The sequence below is a fragment of the Danio rerio genome, chromosome 5, assembly GCF_052040795.2.
Source record: "Danio rerio strain M-AB ecotype USA chromosome 5, GRCz13ab, whole genome shotgun sequence".
Taxonomy (NCBI): domain Eukaryota; kingdom Metazoa; phylum Chordata; class Actinopteri; order Cypriniformes; family Danionidae; genus Danio; species Danio rerio.
In genome coordinates, this window is record NC_141025.1 from 17,414,786 (window position 1) to 17,439,619 (window position 24,834).

The 24,834-nt window shown below is 35.4% G+C and overlaps 1 protein-coding gene across 1 annotated transcript in view; it reads left to right on the plus strand.

The window, feature by feature from the left end:
• Window positions 1-20,678, plus strand: part of htr7c (5-hydroxytryptamine (serotonin) receptor 7c) — an 83,312-nt gene extending 62,634 nt beyond the window's left edge. Inside the window, exon 2 of the mRNA XM_087253309.1 lies at window positions 19,165-20,678. Coding sequence (XP_087109435.1) covers window positions 19,165-19,912 — 748 coding nt within the window. The 3' untranslated portion in view covers window positions 19,913-20,678. The remainder of the gene's footprint in view (window positions 1-19,164) is intronic.
• Window positions 20,679-24,834: the final 4,156 nt, after the last annotated feature.

Below are 24,834 nucleotides of genomic sequence, written 5' to 3' on the forward strand. Positions count from 1 at the left end.
AACAAACTTAGAAAACATAGAAGTCTTTCTACACTGAAAAAATGATGTCTGCAAAATCGTTGCAAACAATTTACGTATTGAATTTAAACAAACAAATTAAGTTACTATAATTGACCCTGTTCATTTAAAAGTCTATTAATCGTAGGTAAGTTGTGGAAATTGTCTTTCTTAATTTGATCCAAAAAGGTCTCTAGAAGATGCTTGTATGACTAGAGACAGTGAATGTCAGAGACACTCAACACAGAGGTTCATAAAGGAGAGGGAAAGAATGGTGTTTTGATGGAGAGTTTGTGTAAAGGAAAGAGCTTGTGTTTGGAAGGAGGAAGATGGAGGAGCAGTGGCCGCTCCAAATGCCTTTGTTTGATTGTTTTTTTGTCCTCTGTATGTCACTCTACATCAGTTCATGCAGTGAGAGAGAGACCTGGGTGCATTTCCCTGCCATGTCCTGTCCTCCATTAAACCGCTCAGTGCACCACTTTAGCCTTGTTCTCTTTGAGAAGGACTTCACAATAAACAATACATGATGATGTAATTTACCAAAAAAAACAAAACAAAAAAAACAAGTCCTTTTGATTAAAAAAGAATTAGGAAAAAAATATTTATAGTGAAGAAAGACAAACATGGAACTTGTAACTTAATAGAGAATTTGTTTGAGAATAGGGGTATTATAAAACCACTCAACAATATTTTGTCTAGATGACTTGTGATGCATTATGTTGTATGCAGTGCCTAATTTGTGAATTGCGAGGTCCCGGAACAGATTGTGGTAATGGATCCGGCATACCCGAGGATGGAAAGGTGTTGGAGGGAGGGGGTGTTGTATAGTGGAGGGGTGTCACGGACGAAAGTGAAAGTGGATGGGGGAGGAGGGCAATTGAGGAGGGGTATCGTAAAATCAGGTTCCGGATCAGATTTCAGAGGCGCTGAATCCGGATCCGGTGTGTTCCGGCACAAATTAAGCCCTGGTTGTATGTAAATGAATGTGCGAATGCATATAATGACTTTAAAATAGGAGAAGAGTGCACTGTAAACATTTCTGTTAATTTGTAGTTTCTGTATTTTATGCTTTCCATTTCTTTACAATTGTAAATTGTATTATGAGAGTAAATTCAGGGGTGAACGCTGAGAATGTTTTCTACTGGCCTGATCGGTTTGCTTGCCCCACCAAAAAAAAAAAAAAAAAATAGCTAGCTATTTATTAGCCACATATTTTAAATTATGAACCACAAATAAAGTCTGGCCGATGCCGTGGCGCAGTGGGTGGCACATTTGCCTCACAGCAGGAAGGTTGCTCTTTTGAGCCTCGGTTGGGTCAATTGGCGTTTCTGTGTGGAGTTTGCATGTTCTCCCCGTGTTCGTGTGGGTTTCCTCTTGGTGTATATGCGGTACAGGTGAATTGGGTTAGCTTAATTGTCCATGGTGTATGTGTGTGAATGAGTGTGTATGAATGTTTCCCAGTGATGGGTTACAGCTGGAAGGGCATGCGTAAAACATATGCTGGATCAGTTGGTGGTTCATTCCGCTGATGCGACCCCAGATTAATAGAGGGACTAAGCCAAAAAGAAAATGAATGAATGAATTAATTAATAAAAAGTCAAGGTTAAAAGTTGTCAGAAGAAAGATAATAATGTCTCATAAGGTGATTCAAAAGCATAAATAAACGGTGAAAAATAAAAAATAAAACCCTGAATAACAAAATAAGGAAAACTGCTAATTTATGGATTGTTTTTTACAGTGTAGGGATAAAGGAAACATGAAATTGACCTGCACTGTATGGGTCAAAAAGGTGAAAAATATAGTGTGAATTCTACAGTGTTTAAAGGCTACTATCAGAAGGTTCCAGATGCAAACAAACGAAAAAAAAAAGAGGATAACCTAGTTACTTTTCCTTGGTAAGCATTTTTTTTTGCGAGCAAAAAAAAATTGAGCTGCTCAGTAATGTAATGCTATGTAATGTTGAGCAGTAACATGCTAGCTGATGAGTTAACTTATCTTCACAACAACTAGATAACACTATACTAACCGTTCAATAATATCCTGGAACAGTCTAAAAGTTGTAACCTCTTCCTCTCTTTCATTGTCAGACTGTGGTTTAAACATGCAAGGCTTTTCTACAGGCATTTTTTTTGCATTTTGCCTGTCTGGGATTTACTTGTTTGGTTGTTTATGGAGTGTAAAGGCTCCGCCCTCTTTGGGGAAGCAGCAGCTCATTTGGATTTTAAGCAACACACCCAGTAATGGATGTATGAAAAGAGGAATGATATGAAAAGGTTAATAATATATCACTTTTAAAGGGATGGTTGAAATGAAAATGATCTCTTCATTTACTCTCCCTTCAAAAAAGAAGATATTTCGAATAATGCTGGTTGCTGGGATCTATTGAAATCTATAGTATTTTTTTTCCGATTTGAAGTCGATGAGCCCCAGCAACCAGCATCTAGAAAATAGAAACTCAAATAGATTTTGAACAAGTAAAGGGTAAATAAATTATGACCATTTCAATTTAGGGTGAATTTAAATTTTGGGTGAACTATCCCTTTAAGAAAAACAAAAAAATGGTTCAGTTGCTGTGTAAATCTTCTTAAGAATCTTGAAACAATTCTTTAGGTCAGTGGTCACCAAACTTGTTCCTGGAGGGCCGGTGTCTTGCAGATTTTAGCTCCAACCCTAATCAAACACACCTGATCAAGCTAATCAAGGTCTTACTAGGTATACTTGAAACACCCAGGCAGGTGTGTTGAGGCAAGTTGGAGCTAAACCCTGCAGGGACACCGGCCCTCCAGGACCGAGATTGGTGACCCCTGCTTTAGGTTATTAATAAAAGCCATTCCATTGACATTTTCCTGAGAGGTTCTTTGGGGAACAAAAAAACTAATTGCAATATAATTACACCACAGTGAAAACCCCCCTGAGAAACTGCAAAACGCTGTAATGTAATGCATAGTTCTTAAAGTGGGGAAACCATCTGTAAATATTCAATACAATGAAAATGCTGGGACCAATTTTTTGTACATCGAGTTTAAAATACAGCACTCAACTTTCATTTTTTGAATATTTCACTCTCCCTCATCTCGAACATAAAAGACGAATGGTGCTTTTAAGAAAAAAGTGATAACATAATTTGTAAAGCATTCAAACAGAAATTACTTTACTGCTCTTTTTTTAATATAGTGGAAGCAAAACTTCTCCCCATTGACCCTGTCCCTACTGTACATCCGAGACCACAGAACAAACCCACAGGACAAATAAAATCATGAGGGTAACAGAGCTAAAGAGAGAACAAGAGAAGACGAGCCAAGAGTTTTCTATGCTCATGGATGTATTTTTCTCTAAGTCTTTGCTAGGCATTCAACAAAATCTGAAATGCTCAATGACGACATGAAAACTATCGCGGCTATTTTTAGAGTGCTTTTCACTCTAGGGGCTCAGTGGTTACTGTATCAAACTGTCATTTAGATGCTTTTGAAAAGCAATGAATGCAATTTAAAACAGTGAAAGCAAAGAAAGGTTGTCAAGGATTGATGTTAAGTGGAAGAGTTCAGATCCCTTTTCAGTGCTCAGGAAAAAGAAGAAAAAAAAAACATTTCACAGGAAAAATTTTAAGTGAAAGCATAAAACTCAACACATTTTCCAGAAAATATTAATATTAATAATATAAATAATAATAATAATAATAATAATAATAATAATAATAATAATAATAATAATAATAATAATAATACTTATTATATATTATATATGCATGTATGTATGTACATAATAATATATAATAATATATATAATTATTAGTATTATTATTATTATTATTAATATTATTAATATTAATATTTTCTGGAAAAAAAAATATCTCCAGTTGAAGTCAGAATTATTAGCCCCCCTGAATTATTAGCGGCCCTGTTTATTTTTTTCCCCAATTTCTGTTTAATGGGGAGAAGATTGTTTCAGCACATTTCTAAGCATAATAGTTTAAAAAAACCTATTTCTAATATATATATATATATATATATATATATATATATATATATATATATATATATATATATATATATATATATATATATATATATATATATATATGTGTGTATATATATATATATATATATATATATATATATATATATATATATATATATATATATATATATATATATATATATATATATATTTATTATCAATTTATATTATTTATATATACATTCTACTATTTATTTTTATTCAGCTAATTATTTCCTCATTTTATTAAGTTCTGTTTTGTAATAAATGGAAAGGAAATGACATCTGTCTCCTCCCCTTTTTGGCTGATCCGAAAAATGGTCTAATTTTTTATTTAATAATTAAAAATAAAATGAAGAAATAATCAGCTGAATAAAAATAAATTGTAAAATGTATATAAAATGATATGTACTAATAATATAATAATAATAATAATAATAGTAAATATATATATATATATATATATATATATATATATATATATATATATATATATATATATATATATATATATATATATATAGTAATCATAATTGTTATATTATTAGTATATATTATTTATATATACATTTTACTATTTATTTTTATTCAGCTGATTATTGCTTCATTTTATTTTTAAGTTCTATTTTGTAATAAATGGAAAGGAAATGACAATTGTCTCCTCCCCTTTTTGGCTGATCCGAAAAATGGTCCACTCGGTGATTAAATAAACATAATGTGATCCGAACTCTGTGATTTGTCAGTTACACCACTACTTGCTACACACTATGTGGAGAAATATGCACAATCATCAAAGTATTAACTGCCAAAAAGACACTCTCACTGGCAGAGCTTTGATTAAAAAAGAAATGCTATTGGTTGTTTTTAAAGGGTATGTGCTACTCTATTTCCCACCCTCTCTTAATTTTTCAGTTGAGATTGTCAAATATTTAATTAAAAAAATTGACATTTCAAAGCACTTCACACGACTTTTAAAGGTTTTTACCACATAAAAAATGTCACACTTCTTAAATTTATTGTTCTGTTGACAAACATTTTTAAAACGTACATTCACATGCGACCCATATTTGACTATCCTCCCTCAAGCCCTTATTTATGCCTTGAAAGAACTCATAAGGTCACTCACAAGACTGTTTTTCTTTCTTTTTTTTTTTTTGAAGTGGAAAATTGTACATGTTGTTCAAAGGATTACACGGAAAGGTCAGCCTGCATTTTCCTTATGACCTAGAATTATGATTAAAATTATTCTAGCCTTGGAACCGCCTGTGCCCTCAGTGTTATTACATAAATAATGGCTATGTTATTTACATGACCTGCAGACCTCTTTGGTGCCCCGAGAGTCATAAACCAATGGCTGTTTGACTGCTAAGCCGCTTAAAGGGAAGCTGGAGTCATTTAGTTCATGCAGCTGATGGTGTTTAAACCAGAGCTGGTGCCATAGAGAGTCACATCTGCATGCTCAGTTTGTCACTGCATATAGAGGACGTGGTGCTTCAGGAATTTTATATAATGTCCTACTTAACTCATATCAAGCCACACTCTGCTTTACATCAAACTCCATTACACAAGTGAATAAAACTAGCGATCAATCAGAGGCACAATATCAGAGACTGTTACTTTTTACACATCAAAATGTACAATGTTTAATTCATTAGCACACATTGTCACAGTATTAAGGCGAACGATTAATCCATGTGAGTTAATCCACTGTAAAAAGCAAATGAATGTCTCTGATGAAGCAAAATGGGTTAAATATGAGGAGGAGTGCAAAAATAAAACCACACCTCCTACTCAATATTTAGTTTTAACTGAAAACTTGTCATTATAAACTCTGTAGCTTTTGGTTAATAACTCACGTTCTAGATTTACATGCAAATAAAACATCTATTCAATTAGAATTATACAACCGCAATATGGCACAAGACGTGTTTGGTGCAATTTGTTGCTTTTTTGAGAAAGCAGTCAAGCCTGTTTCTGAAAGAGAGGTAACATTTGCTCAGAGTCAGTTACTGTGGTAACACTTTGTGAACCTAATCTGGTCAGGAGCAGAATTAATTCTCTGAACTCTGAGTCTCTGACGGTCTCCTCCCCTTTTTTAAAGACGGAGCGGTATTTCTCGCCTTAGCGTTAGTCATTCATTACTTACATTTCACTCACAGAAAGAACAAAGTTATGAAAGTGGCTTTCAGAAAATTACATTTAGATACATTACTTTAGTTTTAAGTTTTACCTTTGATATTACTGCAAAAAATAAATAATTAGCTTTAATTTACTGTCCTTCAACAGGTACCTGTACTGTAACTAGATTATTACTCGTTCTAAAAACTATATTTTACTACTGTTTACATTCTAAATGTCATATCAACCTCTACCACTTGATCTATAAAAAGAAAGACACACAAGTGCTAAATCTATTGAAAACTCAATTTTAGAAATGTCTTAAACTGATCATCATGTGTAAAAGTGGGAACCTTAAATTAAACATTTCCACTGAAGATTGAGTTAAGGTTATATGTTCTTGTTTTGTCAAATTTGTTGTAGAAACTATGCAGTAGCCTTTTTTATATAATTTAATGCAATTACATCCAAAATAACTTCAAAATTACGGCCAATTCCCTACTTTTTCAAGTCAAAATTCAATAAACGTCACAGATTACATGACCTATTTTTACATAAATATATAAATACTTAAATATTTCAACTATAAACCTATGCATTAACTTTAGCAGCTACGTTTTCCCATGCTAACTGTCTCTGTTTCGCCGATGCAGTGGTGTTGCTTTTTTTCTTTAAAAATATATATGGTCATATTTGTGTTTTGTGGACTTAGTGAAGACATTTGACTGTTTCCCTCGTGGCATTCTGTGGAGGTTGCTCTGCAAGTATGGGGTCAGAGGCGCTCTGTTAAGGGCTGTCTCGTCCCTGTATGAACAGAGTAGGGGTTTGGTTCGCATTACCTGCAATAAGTCAAACTTGTTTCCAGTGCATGTTGGACTCCAGCAGGGCTGCCCTTAGTCACCAGTTCTGTTAATAATTTATGGACAGAATTACGAAGGGCAGCCATGGGTTGTAGGAGGTCCAGTTCAGGGACCACAGGATCTCACGCGATGGGACGTGAGACTGACAGGCGGATTGGTGCAGCGGCATCAGAAATGTGGTCGATGTACCAGTCTGTTGTAGTAAAGAAGGAGCTGAGCTGAAAGGCAAAGCTCTCGATTTTCCAGTGAATGTACATTCCTACTCTCAGCTATGTCATGAGCTTTGAGTCATGACCGAAAGGACGAGACCTTGGATACAAGCGACCGAAATTAGGTTCATTCACAGGGTGGCAGTGCGCACCCTTATAGATCAGATGAGGAACTTTGTGTCCTGGGAGGAGCTCGGAGCAGAGAGAGAAGTCTCTCCTCCACATTGAGAGAAGTCAGCTGAGGTGGCTCGGGCATCTGTTTTTGATGCCTCCTGGACGCCTAACTAGGGAGGTGTTCCAAGCATGTCCCACCTGGAGGAAGCCTTGGGGAAGACCCTGGACACGCTAGAGCAGGGGTCTCAAACTCAATTTACCTGGGGGCCGCAGGAGGCAAAGTCTGGGTGAGGTTGGGCCGCATAAGGGATTTCACAAAAAAAAAAGTCCTCAAATGTCATTATTAACAGTTTTAATTATTTCTTCTGAACATGAAGTGTCCTGAACATTAATAGAACATTGAGTGAAGATTATGAACAGTTCTTCTGAACATGGCATCTTTTGCCTACTTCTTGCTGCCAGAGACTTGACAGCGCTTCTTCTCACAAATCTGAACCACATTTGGCTTTAGAGCGGAAGCAGTTGAGACCCTCAGTATGGCTTGAAGATGATCATCATTAAGTCTAGACCTGTACTTTGACTTATTGAAGTCCTAGGGAAAAAAGTGGGGGAACTCACTCAAAACTTCCATTCCCTCACCTAAAAAAAAGGCGTATATATGTATAAATATATGTATAAATAAAACACCCCCACCCCACTCCAGTCACATCAGTCTGTACCAGTCTGCATCTACCTAGTGCACACATAGGGCTCAACCTGTGCAGAGCATATGCCCTTTTTAGTCTTGCATAGAAAGTGCCCTTCCAAAATAATCAAAATTGCCCCCGCGACGCGACACACCCTCGGTCCCGCCCTTCAGTTGGCGCGCGATAACACCGCTCTTGAGTACGCGCGCGACAACACAGCTGATTGAGTGACAAGCGCGCTGTGTACGGATAGAATAAGCGGAGCGGGGAGCGCTCTCTCTCCCCGCTCCGCTGATTCTGTCAGAGTACAGCGGTCGGCGCGGGCCACAAAATATTGCACTGAGGGCCGCAAATGGCCCGCGGGCCGCGAGTTTGAGACCCCTGCGCTAGAGTCTCTCAGCTGGCCTAGGAATGCCTTGGTATCCCCCCGGATGAGCTGAAGGAAGTGTCTGGGGAGAGCGAAGTCTGGGTTCTCTCCTAAGACTGCTGCCCTCGTGACCCAGCCCCGGAAAAGCAGTTGAAAAAATGAATGAATGAAAGGTCATATTTTGCCAAAACTTTGCATGAGCACATCAAGTTCAGCTGCAGAAAGAAATGCTGATCTCTTTTTTCAGATGTAGCCATGGTGACTTGTATTATCTGCCTTTTAATAGTCGCAGTGTGAACTCTGAATCAGTCTACTCAGACTTGATTAACCTAAGATCAGCAGTTCTGAAACCAAAAACTCAGAGTTTTTAATGTCTCAGTAAGTCAACTCAGAGTTCAAGTTTCAACTCCAAGTTGGTTGATCCTCCTTACTGAAACAAGCCCTTGAAGTACTGGATTTGTTATTTTTCCTGTTATACCATATACCATTACCGAACTGTGACCCCAAAACCGAGGTATGCACTGAACCGTGACTCCAGTTTACAGTTACACCCCTAGGTGTAAAATAATTACATACTGCTGGCTCAATATCTTAGCAAAGATGTGTAATTTCAGATATTGCAACATGTTGTTGCGTCATGTCTTGTTGTGGAGTCACTCTGTGTTTCTTTGCCAAAGCAAAAGCACTTTATTTGGCTTTCAAAAGTGACCCTGACAGGCTCTTCAGTTCAGCAAAGATGACATAGCTGAAGTATTCAAGTTGACACGAAAAGAAAGCTGTTCTAAAGTTACATCATCTACCCCGAGCATTTAAAACAAATATATTCATTTTGACTTGCCTAAAAAATAAGAAAGGGATTTTTCAAAATCAATCACTATATATGCAGTCCTGCTTTCATTTCCCTCTTTGCAAAAATATTCAAACATGTTCAAATATAGACAGTTATTTTCACTCTTGCAGACATACACTGACTCTTTCTTCTAGTTGCCTGTAATCTTTGCCTTGTGCCTTAAAGTTTAAAAGTTAGCACCAATTTGGTAGTGCCTCATAGATTTAGTATGACATCAAAAGAGAGCAGAAATTGCACTGAGATTACATGAGGATCTTTATGGAAAGCTCATTCTTGCATCAGTGTCTCCCGAGGGCAAGGGTCAGGGCAATGAGACTCCTTCATCAGACCTTCAAGAGCTGCAATCTTCTAGCTCTTTAAACACGTTCAAACTCGTGATTTAGCCACAACAGACTCAATGGCGACATCAAGGTCAATTTCCTCCGCATCAGAAGTGGCAATAATAATATGACTGATCTTTTCCCTTTTCATGCATTTTTCTTCCAATTCTGTGCTCCCGCTCATCAACTCATCTCAAGTGGGTGCTGATTGGTTCAGACAAGAAGTGCTCAGACAAATGCAATTTGTGCCACCATGATCCCATCACGCTGCAGCATTTTTGCCCCTGATGTGAACTTAATTTCTTTCAAGAGTTCACACTTAGCTGATGATTAATTATAAACTTGTTTGGCATGCTGTCCCGGGAGAGAGCCCTGAGCTCATGAGATCCTCGAGCCCAGGACTCAGTTTGAGTTTGAGCTCAGGTAGATCTCGAGAACTCCCCTGCTGTAGCAAGTGAATGCTCTTGAAACTAATTACTAACTAGGAGCGTGTCTATGTTGACAATTTGGCTTGTTCAATTGGCTTAATTGCATGTTTTTGGGCGGTGGGAGGAAACCGGGGAACCCGGGGGAAACCCACGTGAGCACGGGGAGAAGTGCAAAACTCCGCACAGAAATGTCTGCTAGTTTTGGTAGAGCCAGGAACCAGAGACATTCTTGCTGTGAGGCGACAGTGCTAGGCACTGGGCCACCGTGTCACCCGTCTAAGAAGGAGGCGTAGGGGAGGAAGGGGGGACTCTTCGAAACGAAGATAGCAATGGAATAAATCCCAGGGTATTTATAGTAGTTTAGGAGTCATCTGATTGGATAGTAGTGAATTGGATAATGCGGGTCAGCTGCTAGCAATCATAAGCACGTGATCCTCTCGAAATTTGTTTATACATAAACTTCACTTAAAGTGCTTAAACTCTCGCTTTATTCACATTCGCTTCTGTCATCTTGTAAAGCACCACCTATTGTCTTATTGAGTTGTTCCAAGCAACAAGATTGAAATGAGTCAATGCATTTGCAGAACATAATGGTTTTAGGAAAAAAAAAAAAAAAAAGTTGCATCTACTCTGATTACATACAGCGGGGAAAATAAGTATTGAATGCGTCTTGTTTTTTTTCCCTGGGAACATTTACAAACGAGCTGTTGACATGAAATTAAACCAGATTTTGTTAAAACCTCAAACATTCCGCACATGAAAATAAAACAAAACAAACAAATCTGAAAAATTTGTTATGTGTAATGACACAAGGAGAAATGACTGAACTACTGCATTGTGTTTAATACTTTAAAAGGAGACTCTCATATGGAAAATAAAATCACATGAATTGCTAAGGTGCGAGTTTTTCACAGACTTTAACAGAGTGTAAAAAAATCATGGTTCTGTGGATCTCGTCTATCAAGTCTGATATTTATTTTGTATTTTCAATTGGATTTAAGTCAGGTGATTGGCTGGACCATTCTACAGATTGATTTTCTTTCACTGAAAGCATTTGAGAGTTTCATTGAATGTGTTTTGGATCATTGTCTTGTTGAAATGTCCAGCCTGGTTTAATCTTCATTATCCTGATCATGTAGTTGTTGAACTGTATCATCAGATAATAATTTACACTGAGGACGGGGAGGAGGTTGTTTAATAATACTGAGAGATTTCAGCTGTTGTCTGGGCTTTCACTGGCTTTTTACACCTCCCTTTCTTCATGTGTTCAATACGTTTTGCCTTTCCCCCTTCATTTTATTACACATAACGTAATTTGTGAACTAATTAGATTTGTTTTCTTTGCAAATATGGATTTCTAAAGTCAGCAGCATCTTTAGAAATATGTTTTCTAAGAAAAAGGGTGAAGTGTTCAATACTTATTTTCCCCGCTATATAGAGATACAGATTTTTTTAAACAGAACACTTTGTAAGTATGGAATTTGGTAAAATATTACAAAAATAATTTGTTTAATTTTACACAGGTTTGATAATTTTTTTATTTCAATAATCTATTTAAAACATTTGTTATTTAGAATGTTTTTCTTCAAATAAAATGACTACTGATCAGATTGCTAAATGTCTTTGTTGATATTTCATTGCAATGCTACATTATACCTAAAATTGGGATGGAATGTCATCAGTAGTTTACAGAATAAAACAACAATTGCATTTAATTCAAAAACATGACTCAATTTATAATTTTAACATTTATCCCACATAGCTTTTGCCACATAGTTTATGAGGACTCTCCATTGGCATATTATATTTTATACTGTAAAAAAATGTGTGGAGCCAGATAAGTCTAAAAAATACATTTATGAAACAAAATTAAAACATGAACAGCACAATTCACATTTACAAAATCCAATTTAGATTTGTGCATTTTTGAATCATCTTTTGAATTTACGAATTAGATTTGTGTATTTTCGAATCGTATTTTGAATTTACCAATTTGATTTGTGTATTTTTTATCGTCTTTTAAATTTATGAATTAGATTTGTTTATTTTTTTATCTTTTAAATTTTCAAATTGGAAAAGTGTGTTTTTGAATTGTGTTTTGAATTTACGAATTCCATTTGTATATTTATGAATTGTGTTTTGAGCATACAAATTGGATTTTGTAAATGTGAATTTTGTTGTGGATGTATGATTTATATTTTATATATGTATTATATTTTTGAGACTAATATTATATTTATTTTATATTTATTTTATAATTTAAAATATAATTTTATATTTATGTCTAATCCCAACCCTTACAGGAAGCCTGTGACAAAAAACTGTGACAATAAGCATGTCAGTTTATCATAAAATGCCTGAATTTATTTTTAGTTTGATCTTGAGTCTGAACTTTAAATGTGATGTTTATATTTCTATTCTTCTATTCTGTCTTAAAGAAAAGAGAAATATAAGGTTCTTTCATCGTTTACTCACCCTCGTGTCATTTCAGGCCTCCAACACCACTTTTTTTATTCTGTGAAACACAATAGAAAATATTGAATATGAATATGAATAATGTCTTGCATGCTTTATTCCAGGTCTTGTGCAGTGGTATGAAATTTACAAAGTCATTAGACAATGGAAATCTCATTGTGATTTGAACATGTATATATTTAAATTTGGTGCATCACAATCACTGTCAAGACATCCCTGAGTCAATATAACTTGTCAACACTGACGTCAAACCTGGTATGACATGTCTAGATGTGCCATAGTGAATATATTTTTAAATGTGAAAGAGCTGTGAAGGCCAAATTGTATCCTGTGTTTTCTCAAGAGCTGTAATATTGCACATAAGATGCCAAAGCTTAATATTATAATTTGATACGTCTTATTATAGAATCATAATCCAAATGTTTTTTTTTTTCAGTTTCTTGGGAAAATGTCAAGCAGATTTGAAATGTCATGAGTTTGAATACATAACAATTTAATTGGGTAATACTAGAGTAAAGTAATCACACACTTCGGCTTGGCTTTAATATACATAATCTAAGCATAATCAAGACTTAATGCTTACTTTTTCTCAAGAAGCACAAGTGCCTCTGAGATTTTAATTAAAAACAGCATTTAAATACATCAGGAGTCTAATTTTGATATACAGGTGAAGTCAGAACTGTTAGCCCCCCTGATTTATTAGCCCCCTGTTTATATTTCCCCCAATGTCTGTTTAACGAAGAGAAGTTTTATATAAACATTTCTAAACATAATAATTTTAGTTTTGTTCTGTAGTATATCGAAAAAAATATATAGCTTAAGGGGGCTAATAATATTGACCTTAAAATGGTGTCTAAAAAAATTATTCTAGGCGAAAAAAAAAAACACGAAAAAAGAAAAAAACAAAAAAACAATAGAACTTTCTCCAGAAGGAAAAATATTGTCAAACATACTTTGAAAATTCCTTGCTCTGTTAAACATCATTTGGGAAATATTTAAAAAAGAAAAAAAAATCAAAGTGGGGCTAATGATTCTTACTTTAACTGTATCTTTTTGAATGTAGCTGCTCGTAGTGAAAAAGGATTTTTTTTAACATTTTATTACTTTGGTCTCTTTTACTTTTCATTAAACATTTGTATTTTGTATTACTGAGTGATATATTAACCAAATTTCTTTTCTGAGCGTGATACAGTTTGCATACTAAAGAAGCATTTTTGCAGAAGTAGAAGTTTCCTGCCACTGCATGGCTGGAAAGATAGAGCGAGTATATATGAAAATAACTTTAATTTCTCATTCAGCTTTCTTATACAATGAGATGTGCTTAAAAGGTGTGAGGACAGAATGTTGCAGAGCATGCCTTATCTGCTAATAATGTCAGCTTAGGTGCACAGAGACCTGTAAATACTGGAGTCAGGGAAATGCAGAGTTGCTGCGAACCTCCTGAATGTAATTCTTGTATTGCATTGGTGTAACGTAACCCAGAGCTCTCTTATCGAATTGCTTATTTGTATCTAAGGCCCCGTTTACACTGTCAGGTCTTGATGCCCAATTTCGATTTTGTTTTCTATGTTTGATTTTCTATGTTTGATTTTTTTTCACTCTGACAGCTGACAGTGTGCAATTGACAGTGACAAACCAGCACATACTCCCTAGAGCCCTGTTCAGACTGCAAAATGTTATTGTTGGTACAATTATGTATTAAAATAATGATGTAATGCAACATTCAGATCATATGACGTGAACCTTGATGTGTCATGGATACCAAATATGACATAGTACACCAATTACTATGTGACCAATTATTGCCAGAAACAGAATCAGAATCAGTTTTATTGCCAAGTGTGCTTTACACATACAAGGAATTTGTTTTGGCTACAGAAGCTTCTAGTGTACATAAAGTGAAATATGGGAAAAAAAGACAATAAACATTCAACAGAGATGCAGTTAAACTGTAAAAAATGCATTTCTTACCTAGATTTTTCCCTTGTTTCTAGTCCAAATATCTACACAATTTTAAACCAAGAAGCATTTTCTAGACAAGCAAAACATACTGTCTTGTTTTTAAGAAATAATATGCCAAAATGAAGTGAGTTTTTCCTTAAATCAAGCTAAATAATCTGCTAATGGGGTGAGCATAATAATCTTGTTTTTTGATTTGTGATAAGATTATTTAGCTTACCCCATTGGCAGATTATTTTGCTTGATTTAAGGAAAAACTTGGCATATTATTTCTTAAAACAAGACAATATGTTTTGCTAGTTTAGAAAATGCTTCTTAATTTAAGAACTTTTAGATATTTGGACTAGAAACAAGACAAAAAAATCTTAGTAAGAAAAGCATTTTTTGCAGTGTAGTCAAGAAATCTGGATGTTGAATTGTATGTACAGATTTGTTATAAATATACAGGTTATATGGTGCTGTTTACAAATGCGAATGGAGAAAGTATTGCATTGTATATTGATATAAGGTGCTGTATACAAGTGCGTATGAGAAAGTATTGCACATGTTTATTGCACAGTTGGGGAATAATTAACTGTTCATAAGGTAGATAGCCTGAGATAAGAAACTTCTCCTGTGTCTGGCTGTTTTTGTGCTTGGTGCTCTGAAGCGCAGACCAGACGGTAATAGTTCAAACAGGTAGTGTGCGTCCAGAGTGATTTTGCGAACATCTATGACTTGCATTCTGACATCAAGTAGCTGCATAAATTACAAATCTCGTAGATAAAACCGTTATAAAAACAGTAGATGCATTATGTGCCAGCAAGAGATGCTTTTGGAGCTGCGGAAGCGGTTTCCCAGCAACAACTGTAAACAAAGCAGTCCTGTATTCATAAATGCTAACGTTACTTTAAACAAAGACTACACAAGACATGTCACTCATGTAGTTTTGAATGGGGAAAAGTGTAATGGTCAATGAAGCCCAACCTACTAGTACAGGAGGCAATCATTGATCGCTATAGATTGACATTTCTCTGAGGGAGAAGCTCAGACCAGACGTGTGCTTTTAGGACAGTTTATGTGGCCAACAAACACAATGGAATCTCAGCGAATACTTGTTTCACTGACATAAGAATATCCGCATAAAGCTTTAAATCTCTACTTTTAAATGACCCCACTACACAAGAAAACAAAACCTTTTTGGTTTTGTAATCTGTATGAAACGAATGCGAGGTACAGTCCGTCCTGTTAAACGCACATCACATGACAGCAGCAGCTACTCAAACGCCCACAAACTTGTAAACAAAGAGTTGCTGTCATTTCTGGAGGAGATTTACCATCAGGACCAAGTTGTGAATTACTTCACAAGCATTATTTAGAGGATGAAAAAGTGTTACACTGCCATAAATGAGGTTGGTGTCGTGATCTTGTTTCTTTCGAGTGCGCATTAGCTTGAGCACCCTGAAAAAAATGCAGATTTTGTTTGCTTCGAACGTTTAGAAACTAAACTTATGACAGCTGTTGTTTGTAATTTTATTGTTGATTCAAAAATAATGTAATTGTAAGCTTGGCAAACAATTTTTGAGAATTTAATGTTTCCCCATTCAGATAGAATGGCTGAGCATACTGCCTGAGAGGCGATTCAATGGCCGCCAAAACAAAACTTTCAGTAGACAGCCGGTTACCGTCAAATACATACACTCATATGAAAACTCTCACACAGCCACAAATAAATCAATGTATTGGAAAACCAGTGTTGTTATTGTGAGAACATAATGAGTGATTTGTAAGTTGACATGCTAATCCCAGTATTTACAGGCTGCTGATTTGTTTTATTGTTCTGCTTTTGATTGTTCTGCTGTTTTGTTTTTACTCTTGAACACCACTGATTGACCATTGTGTTCAAATGCTCCAAAAAGTATTACTGTGATCCAATGATGATCACTCGACACTTTTCAACAAGCAATATTATACTACACAGTATTTCCACACACCTATTTTTACGTGCATTTTAATGTATCGAAGTTAAGTCAAGCTAAGCTTTATTATCCTTCTGCTACATGTGTGGACATACGGTGAAATAAAATGTCGAGTCTCGCAGGACCACAGTGCTACATAAATAATTATAAATATGAACACAAAACTGAAGCTATTTTAAACATATAGATAACTAACATGCCAGAGTGGTAATCTAACTACTAACTATACATATGCTATAAATACTTAAACTTCAAACATAACTTAAAACAGACTATAAAGTAATTTTACATAAGACAAAACAATGTTATGCAAGATATTGTGCAAATGTGTTATTTAAAGTTAAAGAAAACAAGTAGTGCAACATGATTTTAGGTACATTCATAAGTAAACATTGTTTGACTTTTTTTCTTTTCTTTAAACCTGCAGAACCCCGAACAATGTCACGAATTTCTCTTGCCTATCTTAAACCAATTGTAATGGTTTGTTTTGGTTTAATTTGGAATTTCTCCAACCAGTGCAGAGCCCGAGGGACAGGAGTCAGACACAGTGGCTCAGTGGTTAGCACTGTCACCTCACAGCAGGAAGGTCCCTGTTTTGAGTCCTGGCAGGGACAGTTAGCATTTCTGTGTGGAGTTTGCATGTTCACCACATGTTTGCATAGGTTTCCCCTGGGTGCTCTTTTTCCCCCACAGTCCAAAGACACATGCTATAGGTGAATTGAATAAGCTAAATTGTCTGTAGTGTATGATTGTGAATGAATGTGTATGGATGTTTCCCACTACTGGGTTGCAGATGGAAGGGCATCCGCTGTGTAAAACATATGCTGGATAAGTTGGTGGTTTATTCAACTGTCGGGACCTCTGATGAATAAAGATACTAAACTGAAGGAAAATGAATGAATGAATGAATGAGTGATTGTAATGTAAGATGGATTTTAAGTAAAGTGTCTGGTGCATATAGAGAAAAGAGTGTTTCTACAAGTGGTATGTCAAGCCTACATTCATGTGTAAAGCACACTTCAGAAATTCATGCTTTTATCTAGAGATATGAAGTGATTCTATGAAAGTGTCTGGTGCAAATGTGCAAAACTGGTGCAAGTGTCCGTTAAAGTGTGGCAGAGATGAAGGAGTGTGTTTTCTACAAGTGGTTTGTCAAGCCCACTATCCAAATGCTTAAAGGACAGGCCATGGTGCACACATATGTTGAAAATCTGCATTAAAAAACCTATGCGTACTAAAGAGGAGGATACATTTTTTATACAATACAAAAAATGTGCATAATCTTCGATGGAGTCACATTTATTAAACAAATTCCAACATGAACTTCAAATAGTGTGACTTTGTTCAAGGTTCTCCCTCAGGAGAAATTTGTTGTTAATAAAAGCGCTCTGCTGTACATAGACACCCACAAGACAACTGTCATGTGAAGAGTGCTGACAACAGAGTTAAGGATAAAAATGCAGGTTATTATGAGAATGGTCAGGCAGACAATGGTCAAATAGGTATTTGCAGAGCAATCCCAAGTCGTGGTCAAAATGCAGGCAAATAGTCGGTGCGGGCAGCAATAAATTAAAATGATAACACAAAACAAATGTCAAAACACATCTAAGCAAGACAATGGAAACATGTATATTGTTCACAAACAGCATAACAAGATTTATCAACTGGTGTGTGTGTGTGTGTGTCTATACTGCTTATAAAGTCAAAATAATCAGTGTGTGTTTGTGTGTGTGTGTTTGTAATCAATGCGAAACAGGAATAGGTGTGAGTCTGTGGTGTATGACAGGATTTGTAGTTCTTTTGGTGGCAGATTTGTAGTTTTCCAGCAATCTGTATGGACCTGATCGCTCGTCACTGTGACAATAACATATAACAAAGACATTAATCCTAATCCTAAAATCCATCCTAATTAAAATACAGTTCCATTAAAAACATTAATTTAAAAACACAATGTATACCCACTGCCCTTTTATGCTAACCAATGTTATCTTATTTTTTTTACCCATCCTACCGTCATTGCTCAATCAATTTAATTGAAAAAAGTATTTATATCTTTTATACCTGCATAATAGCACCCTATATCTTCTGCCAGAATTCATCAGCTCATACTCCAAAAACAACCTATGCAAAGAATCAGATAAAATCTTGCTGGCCTGTTGAATTATGCACAACTCAATGATGTCTTGTAGTAAATCGAGTGTCTCAATTCCCATAATTTTCCCTGCCACTCTCATCACGTTATTTACTTGTTCTCATTTTTACTGTTAAATTTCCAAACCAATGATTCCATATCTTGAAACAGACTCTATTGTTGCTTTGTAAAAAGGTTAGCATTATGCTGCTACTCACTCCGAATAATCTTAGTCTACGTAAAAAGTGTAAGCGCTTCTTACACTTGACACATGAGAGTGCCAATTAAGCTCACAATCAATATGAACCCCTAAATATTTATATGAAGCAACCTGCTTAACATCTTGATTGTGAACCACAACAGAGCTCCTATCATTCACTATCGCTTCTATTATTTTTTAAATGGGGCTTTATTTGCAAATGTTTTCAATCATAGTCATTTTTGTTCAGTTTATGAACACACGGGCCAATCAGTGGTCTTAAAGAATCCACTAAATTTCAGTACTGAAGAAAGTACTTTCAACATCTCCACAGATTATTTATTTAACCAGAAAAGTCCCATTGAGAGACTAAATATCTTCTACTAGGGAGTCCTGGTCAAGACAGGCAGCATTTATGGACATCTATTTTTAGTCACAAATTTGAAATACTAGCACTGTCAAGCTCTGATTATGACTTTAATTTGTTTGGATTGCAGATACCTTGGCATCACCCGCCCTTTGACCTACCCTGCTCGTCAAAATGGTCAACTTATGGCCAAGATGATCTTTGGCGTGTGGCTGGTGTCTGCCTCCATCACGCTTCCGCCATTTTGCGGCTGGGCGAAGAACGTCAACACGGCTGGCGTCTGTCTGATCAGCCAGGACTTCGGCTACACCATCTACTCCACTGCTGTGGCCTTCTACATCCCCATGATCGTAATGCTCTTCATGTACTACAAGATCTTCAAAGCTGCCAGAAAAAGCGGCGCCAAGCATCGATTCACCGACTTCTCCCGCAGGGAACGACTTGAAACCGTCGCCAGCGAAGCTCTGAGGATGCAAGGCCTAAAACCTCAACACACGCCTGGAGTAGCAGAGGAGTGCGCCGCTCTTTCTCGATTGCTCAGCCGCGAACGACAGAACATCTCCATATTTAAGAGGGAGCAGAAAGCAGCGACCACACTTGGAGTGATAGTTGGAGTTTTTGGGATTTGCTGGCTGCCGTTTTTCATTCTTTCTACAGCGAGACCGTTTATTTGTGGGGTCAAGTGTAGTTGCATACCGATCTGGCTGGAGAGGACGCTGTTGTGGTTTGGATATGCAAATTCATTAATGAATCCCTTCATTTATGCTTTTTTCAATCGGGACCTGCGATCCACCTACAGAGACTTGCTACGTTGCAGATACCGGAATATAAACCGCCGACTGTCGGCTGTTGGTGTGCATGAGGCACTGAAGGTTTAAAAAAAAAAAAAAAAATAAGAAAAAAAGTGAAGTTATAAAGGGTGACATTTGGCCCCAATTTGGTTGACGCACAGGTTAGTGATGATGGAATCACTGTCAGCCAAGAAAGACTTCAAAGCTGAACAATGTGCAATGCTACATTCACTTTTTTATTGGCAGAGTCTTAGCAAATGCAGGAATCACAGGCTCCTGCTTCTTCAGAACATTCATATTTGAGTTGCATTGAGGTCAGTATTTTTTTATTTTTTTTGATAATGATTTTGCTGTTAGCCGGTGGGCTATGATGTGTTAAGCTTGATTTCACTGAGGATTTGAACAAGCAAAATACCTGCCAATTCAGCACTTATTCTTGAGCCATAACAAAACAAAAAACGGAAAATAATAAATCAATAGTAGTTAACAAAAATGCTGAATTCATTAAAACAATATAAATAATGGAAATGGACTGTAGGCAGCTAAAATAAATACAGAAACATATATACACTACCGGTCAAAAGTTTGGGGTAAGGTTTTTTTTCCATGTTTTTTTTCCATGTTTCTTTTTTTTTAAGAAAATTACTCTGTTCTTCAACGTGCCATTTATTAAATGTAAAATATTGTTAAAATGTTACATTTTAGCCAGCATCAGGATGTGGACGCACTGTAAAAATTTCCTTGCTCTGTTAAACATAATTTGGGAACTATTTAAAAAAGAAAAATAAATTAAAAGGAGGACTAACAATTCAGACTTTAAATATCTTTTTAAATATATATATATATATATATATATATATATATATATATATATATATATATATATATATATATATATATTTATATATATATATATATATATATATATATAAACAAAACAAAAATAAAAATCAATTATAATTAGACACAGCTTCCAGCCCCAATATATTAGAATGGTCTATTTCATTTTATTTCCAAGCAGAAATAATCATACATTTCTCTATAACTTACATATGACACCCACTAAAATGTCATTTAATGTAAAATTAAATTATATATCAAAAAACCTTGTCATGCATAATCAGAAAAAGAATCATTTGATGGCATAACGTATAATAAGACTCTTTTTAAATTTTCTATTTAAGAATCACAGTGCAGTCCTAAATACGTATTAATAGTCATTTAAAATCTTTAAATTTAAACGTTATCTCTGTTTTGCCCATTTGTTTTTGATGAATATATATCTTATACTGAATGATAATGCAACATTATTTCACCCACATTTCCATATTTTAGCATTTTTATTTTCACAAAAAGTATTTGAATGCAGACACTTTACTTGCATTTAATATGCTTATCACTTTTGCAAATTTAATTGGATGCAGACACCAAACTGGGACATCTCATCAATAATAAATGTAAAAGAAAATGAACTAAGCATTTTTGAGGTGGAAGAGGTGGAAATTTGTTAACAGTCACAATAGTAACTTGTAGAGTTAACATTGTTAACAATTGTAATCAGTTAAATTCTTGTGCAATTCCGGTGTTACAGTATTACTGGTGGCCGTGTTAACTATTGACCATTACCAGATGTAAACTATTCACCTTTTCAGATTGGCAGATTTGTCACTTTTTCCCTCAACAAAACATGCATTGATTTGACCAACTGCGATAAAACATCTAATCTCATTTCCTGTCATTTAGAGCTATTCTGAGAAAATATCAGCATGAGAGTTTGTAGAAATATGTAAACGCGAGTCCATGGAAACAACACAAGTCCAAAACCAAAACAAAACATATTTTGACTCATAAAAATATTATAACCAACACAAAAATGTGTAATCCTGAATAGCTCAGTTAGATAGGTCGATTGATACTTGTGTTGAACTTTTTGATTGTACAAGTTCGAATCCCGTTGAAGACATTCAAATTATAATTTTTTTTTTAGATTAATTTTGGTTATATACTGTTCTGCCTAAATATTAAAATCAATAACGTTTGCAATGGCACTGACACAAAGTAATAAAGAATATTTATTTGGTATGGGCATGCTTTGTTGCTGTGAAAAAGTGACAAATCTGCCAATCTGCAAACATAAATGGTTTACATAAGGGAAGGGTTATTAGTTAACACGGTCGTTAACCGGCTACGCTATTTACAAATCGTCACTATTGTATAATACCTAATTTAACCAATATAATAATATAAAAGATGTGAAATTTGTGTGCTAGGAAGGTATAAGGAGTAAAATGCCCTGCAGGCACAGGACCTAAACATGACGCCATATTGACATTGTACCCCATTGTGGGGGCGTTGGATTTTGTTTGGAAATAAAAATCAGGTTGACATCAGATCTTAACGTCAGGTCAACGTCAATGTCCAACATCCATCCTAAAATCAACCTAAAATCAACCAAATATCAACATCTAATCATGTTACACCTTAACGTTGTGTGGGCGTTATCACTATGACATCTATCAGACGTTGGATTTTGATCACTTTGCAACAGAACCTAAAATCAACCAAATATCAATGCAATTTGACGTCAGGCCGATGTCAATGTCCAACAACCAATCTAAAATCAACCAAAATTAATGTCTAATCATGTTACACCTTGACGTTGTGTGGGCTTTATCACTATGACATCTATCAGACGTTGGATTTTGATCACTTTTCAACAGAACCTAAAATCAACCAAATATCAATGCAATTTGACGTCAGGCCGATGTCAATGTCCAACGACCAATCTAAAATCCACCAAAATTAATGTCTAATCATGTTACACCTTGACGTTGTGTGGACATTGCCACCATGACATCTATCAGACATTGGTTTTTGGTCACTTTCCAATACAACCTAAAATCAACCAAATATCACTGTAATTTGACATTGTTATTGGACGTCAAAATAACGTTGTCTTTAGACGCTGACTAGACATTGAATTTTGGTCACGTCATGACCCTAAATCTAACCTAATATTAAAATATTATGATGTTGTATGCTTGCTGGGTGCATATTCTCAAATTGAAAGAAATAAAATGGGAAATAAGTTAATTAAATAGTATTAATTACAATGGCTATTTCTTTAAAGCACAGGAATATAGTTTATAATTTGATCTTTTAAGAACAGTGATAATTGAATATATACAGTCCATTTTAAATGTGTCATACAATGTAAAATTGGGCTATTTTAAATGATAACCTGACAATTTTTTCAATGACCTTAATCAACCTTCTAGGCAATCAATTATTTTACAGCTTGGGCTAAGTTAATGCAATCCTAAACTAACTTTCGTCACATTAATAACAGTAGCACTCGCATGAAGTTTAGATCCATAAATTCATAACAATCAGCTCTCTTTTTTTTTGCTGTCATAAAGTGATAGGCTGCGATTACAGACATGCTCTTGGCTGTTCCTAAAGCTGTTAATTTTCTCATCATCACAATAGATTCTGCAATGTGGAACAAAAGTGCAAGTCTTCACACTTGCCTGCTTCATACTCAGCCAGTCACTGGTTAAAACTGCCACCGGTTCATTTATCCGCATTAAAACAGAGATCATGTTGATTCCCATGACCAGCGAATGTTCTGAAGAAGCACACGACCACCTTAAAGCAGATGTTCTGTACATATCTGGTGCCAGAGTCTCCAGAGGAGGAGAAATAAGGGCTTTTGGCCAGTTGTCACTATGAGGCTTGACTGATATTGGAAATCCATCAGAATGTGTGTGTGTGTGAGCGTGAATCCCTGCCTTGAGACAACAAGAGACAGGACTCTCACCTTGCTTTTCCAATGACTCAGTGCGTCTATTTTAAGAATTAAAAAAAAAAACACACACACACAGAATAGTCGGCTGTCGTTGATGAAACATCAGACTCTTCGGGCCTTTGTGCATATGCTGTGATCCGCCATTGTCAGTTTTGTACCCTTTTCTGACCCGATGTGGCAATTGAAAAAGACTTTCAATGCCTTTAAGTGTCTCTTCAACCGTGAATGATGAAACTCATGGTAAGAAAGATTACGCGGGGACTGGGTTTCTGTGAAATGACTCTTAACGGATAAATTATTGACCGGACAACTTGTTGGACGTCTAGAAGAGAAATGTTTTTCTATGTACAGTTCTATATGTGTGTTGCCAAATCTTTGTGAGAAGCTTACAAAGCGTTTCTTGTCACAGATTTTTAACCCCGCACCAGAAATGTCAAAATTGCTTGTGCATTTTTGTGTAATACCTTTTTTCCCACAAGGACTACACTACGTGTTTTGCCAAGTTTGTTGATGTAAAACAAAGCAAAGAAGAAAATGATGATGGTTCAGAAGGAAATAAATTAGAAGAAAAAGTAAACCAGGTAATCTTTTGACATTTTTTACTTCTATTGGGCATTTCATTTGGAAATTTTTGACATAACATAACTCACAGTTGAACTACCAAAATTATAATGCATCTTTCAGGAAATAAACTATGTAGCTGACAAGTAGTTCCTGAATTCTGTTGCAGGTCAATCGTTTGAACCACATTGGTTTAAACTTAAAAGTGGTTGTCTGCAATGAGCCTTTAGATAAAAATTCACATAATCAGATGATATACCTGTTTATATATATATATATATATATATATATATATATATATATATATATATATATATATATATATAACAGTTCTGTGTGGTTCTTAAATCTGATAGCTGTGAGATATTAAAGTAATATCAGCACTCCTACAGCCTCTTCACCCTTGTGTATTACTCCGCCCACAAGAGTGGCAAGCAGAGGACTAAAATTTGACAAATATTTCAGGTTTTGCACAACATAATGTACTTTTGAGGCTTTTGTAGGCGAAAATGTAGCTGTTAAGATTACAACTATGCAGTTTTTTTTTAAATAAGGATAGTGCCTATTTTAAATATTCATCATTTCGAAGATTCAGCACGCTGGGAGCCATCAGCCTGCCATACTGAGCAATGCAAAGACG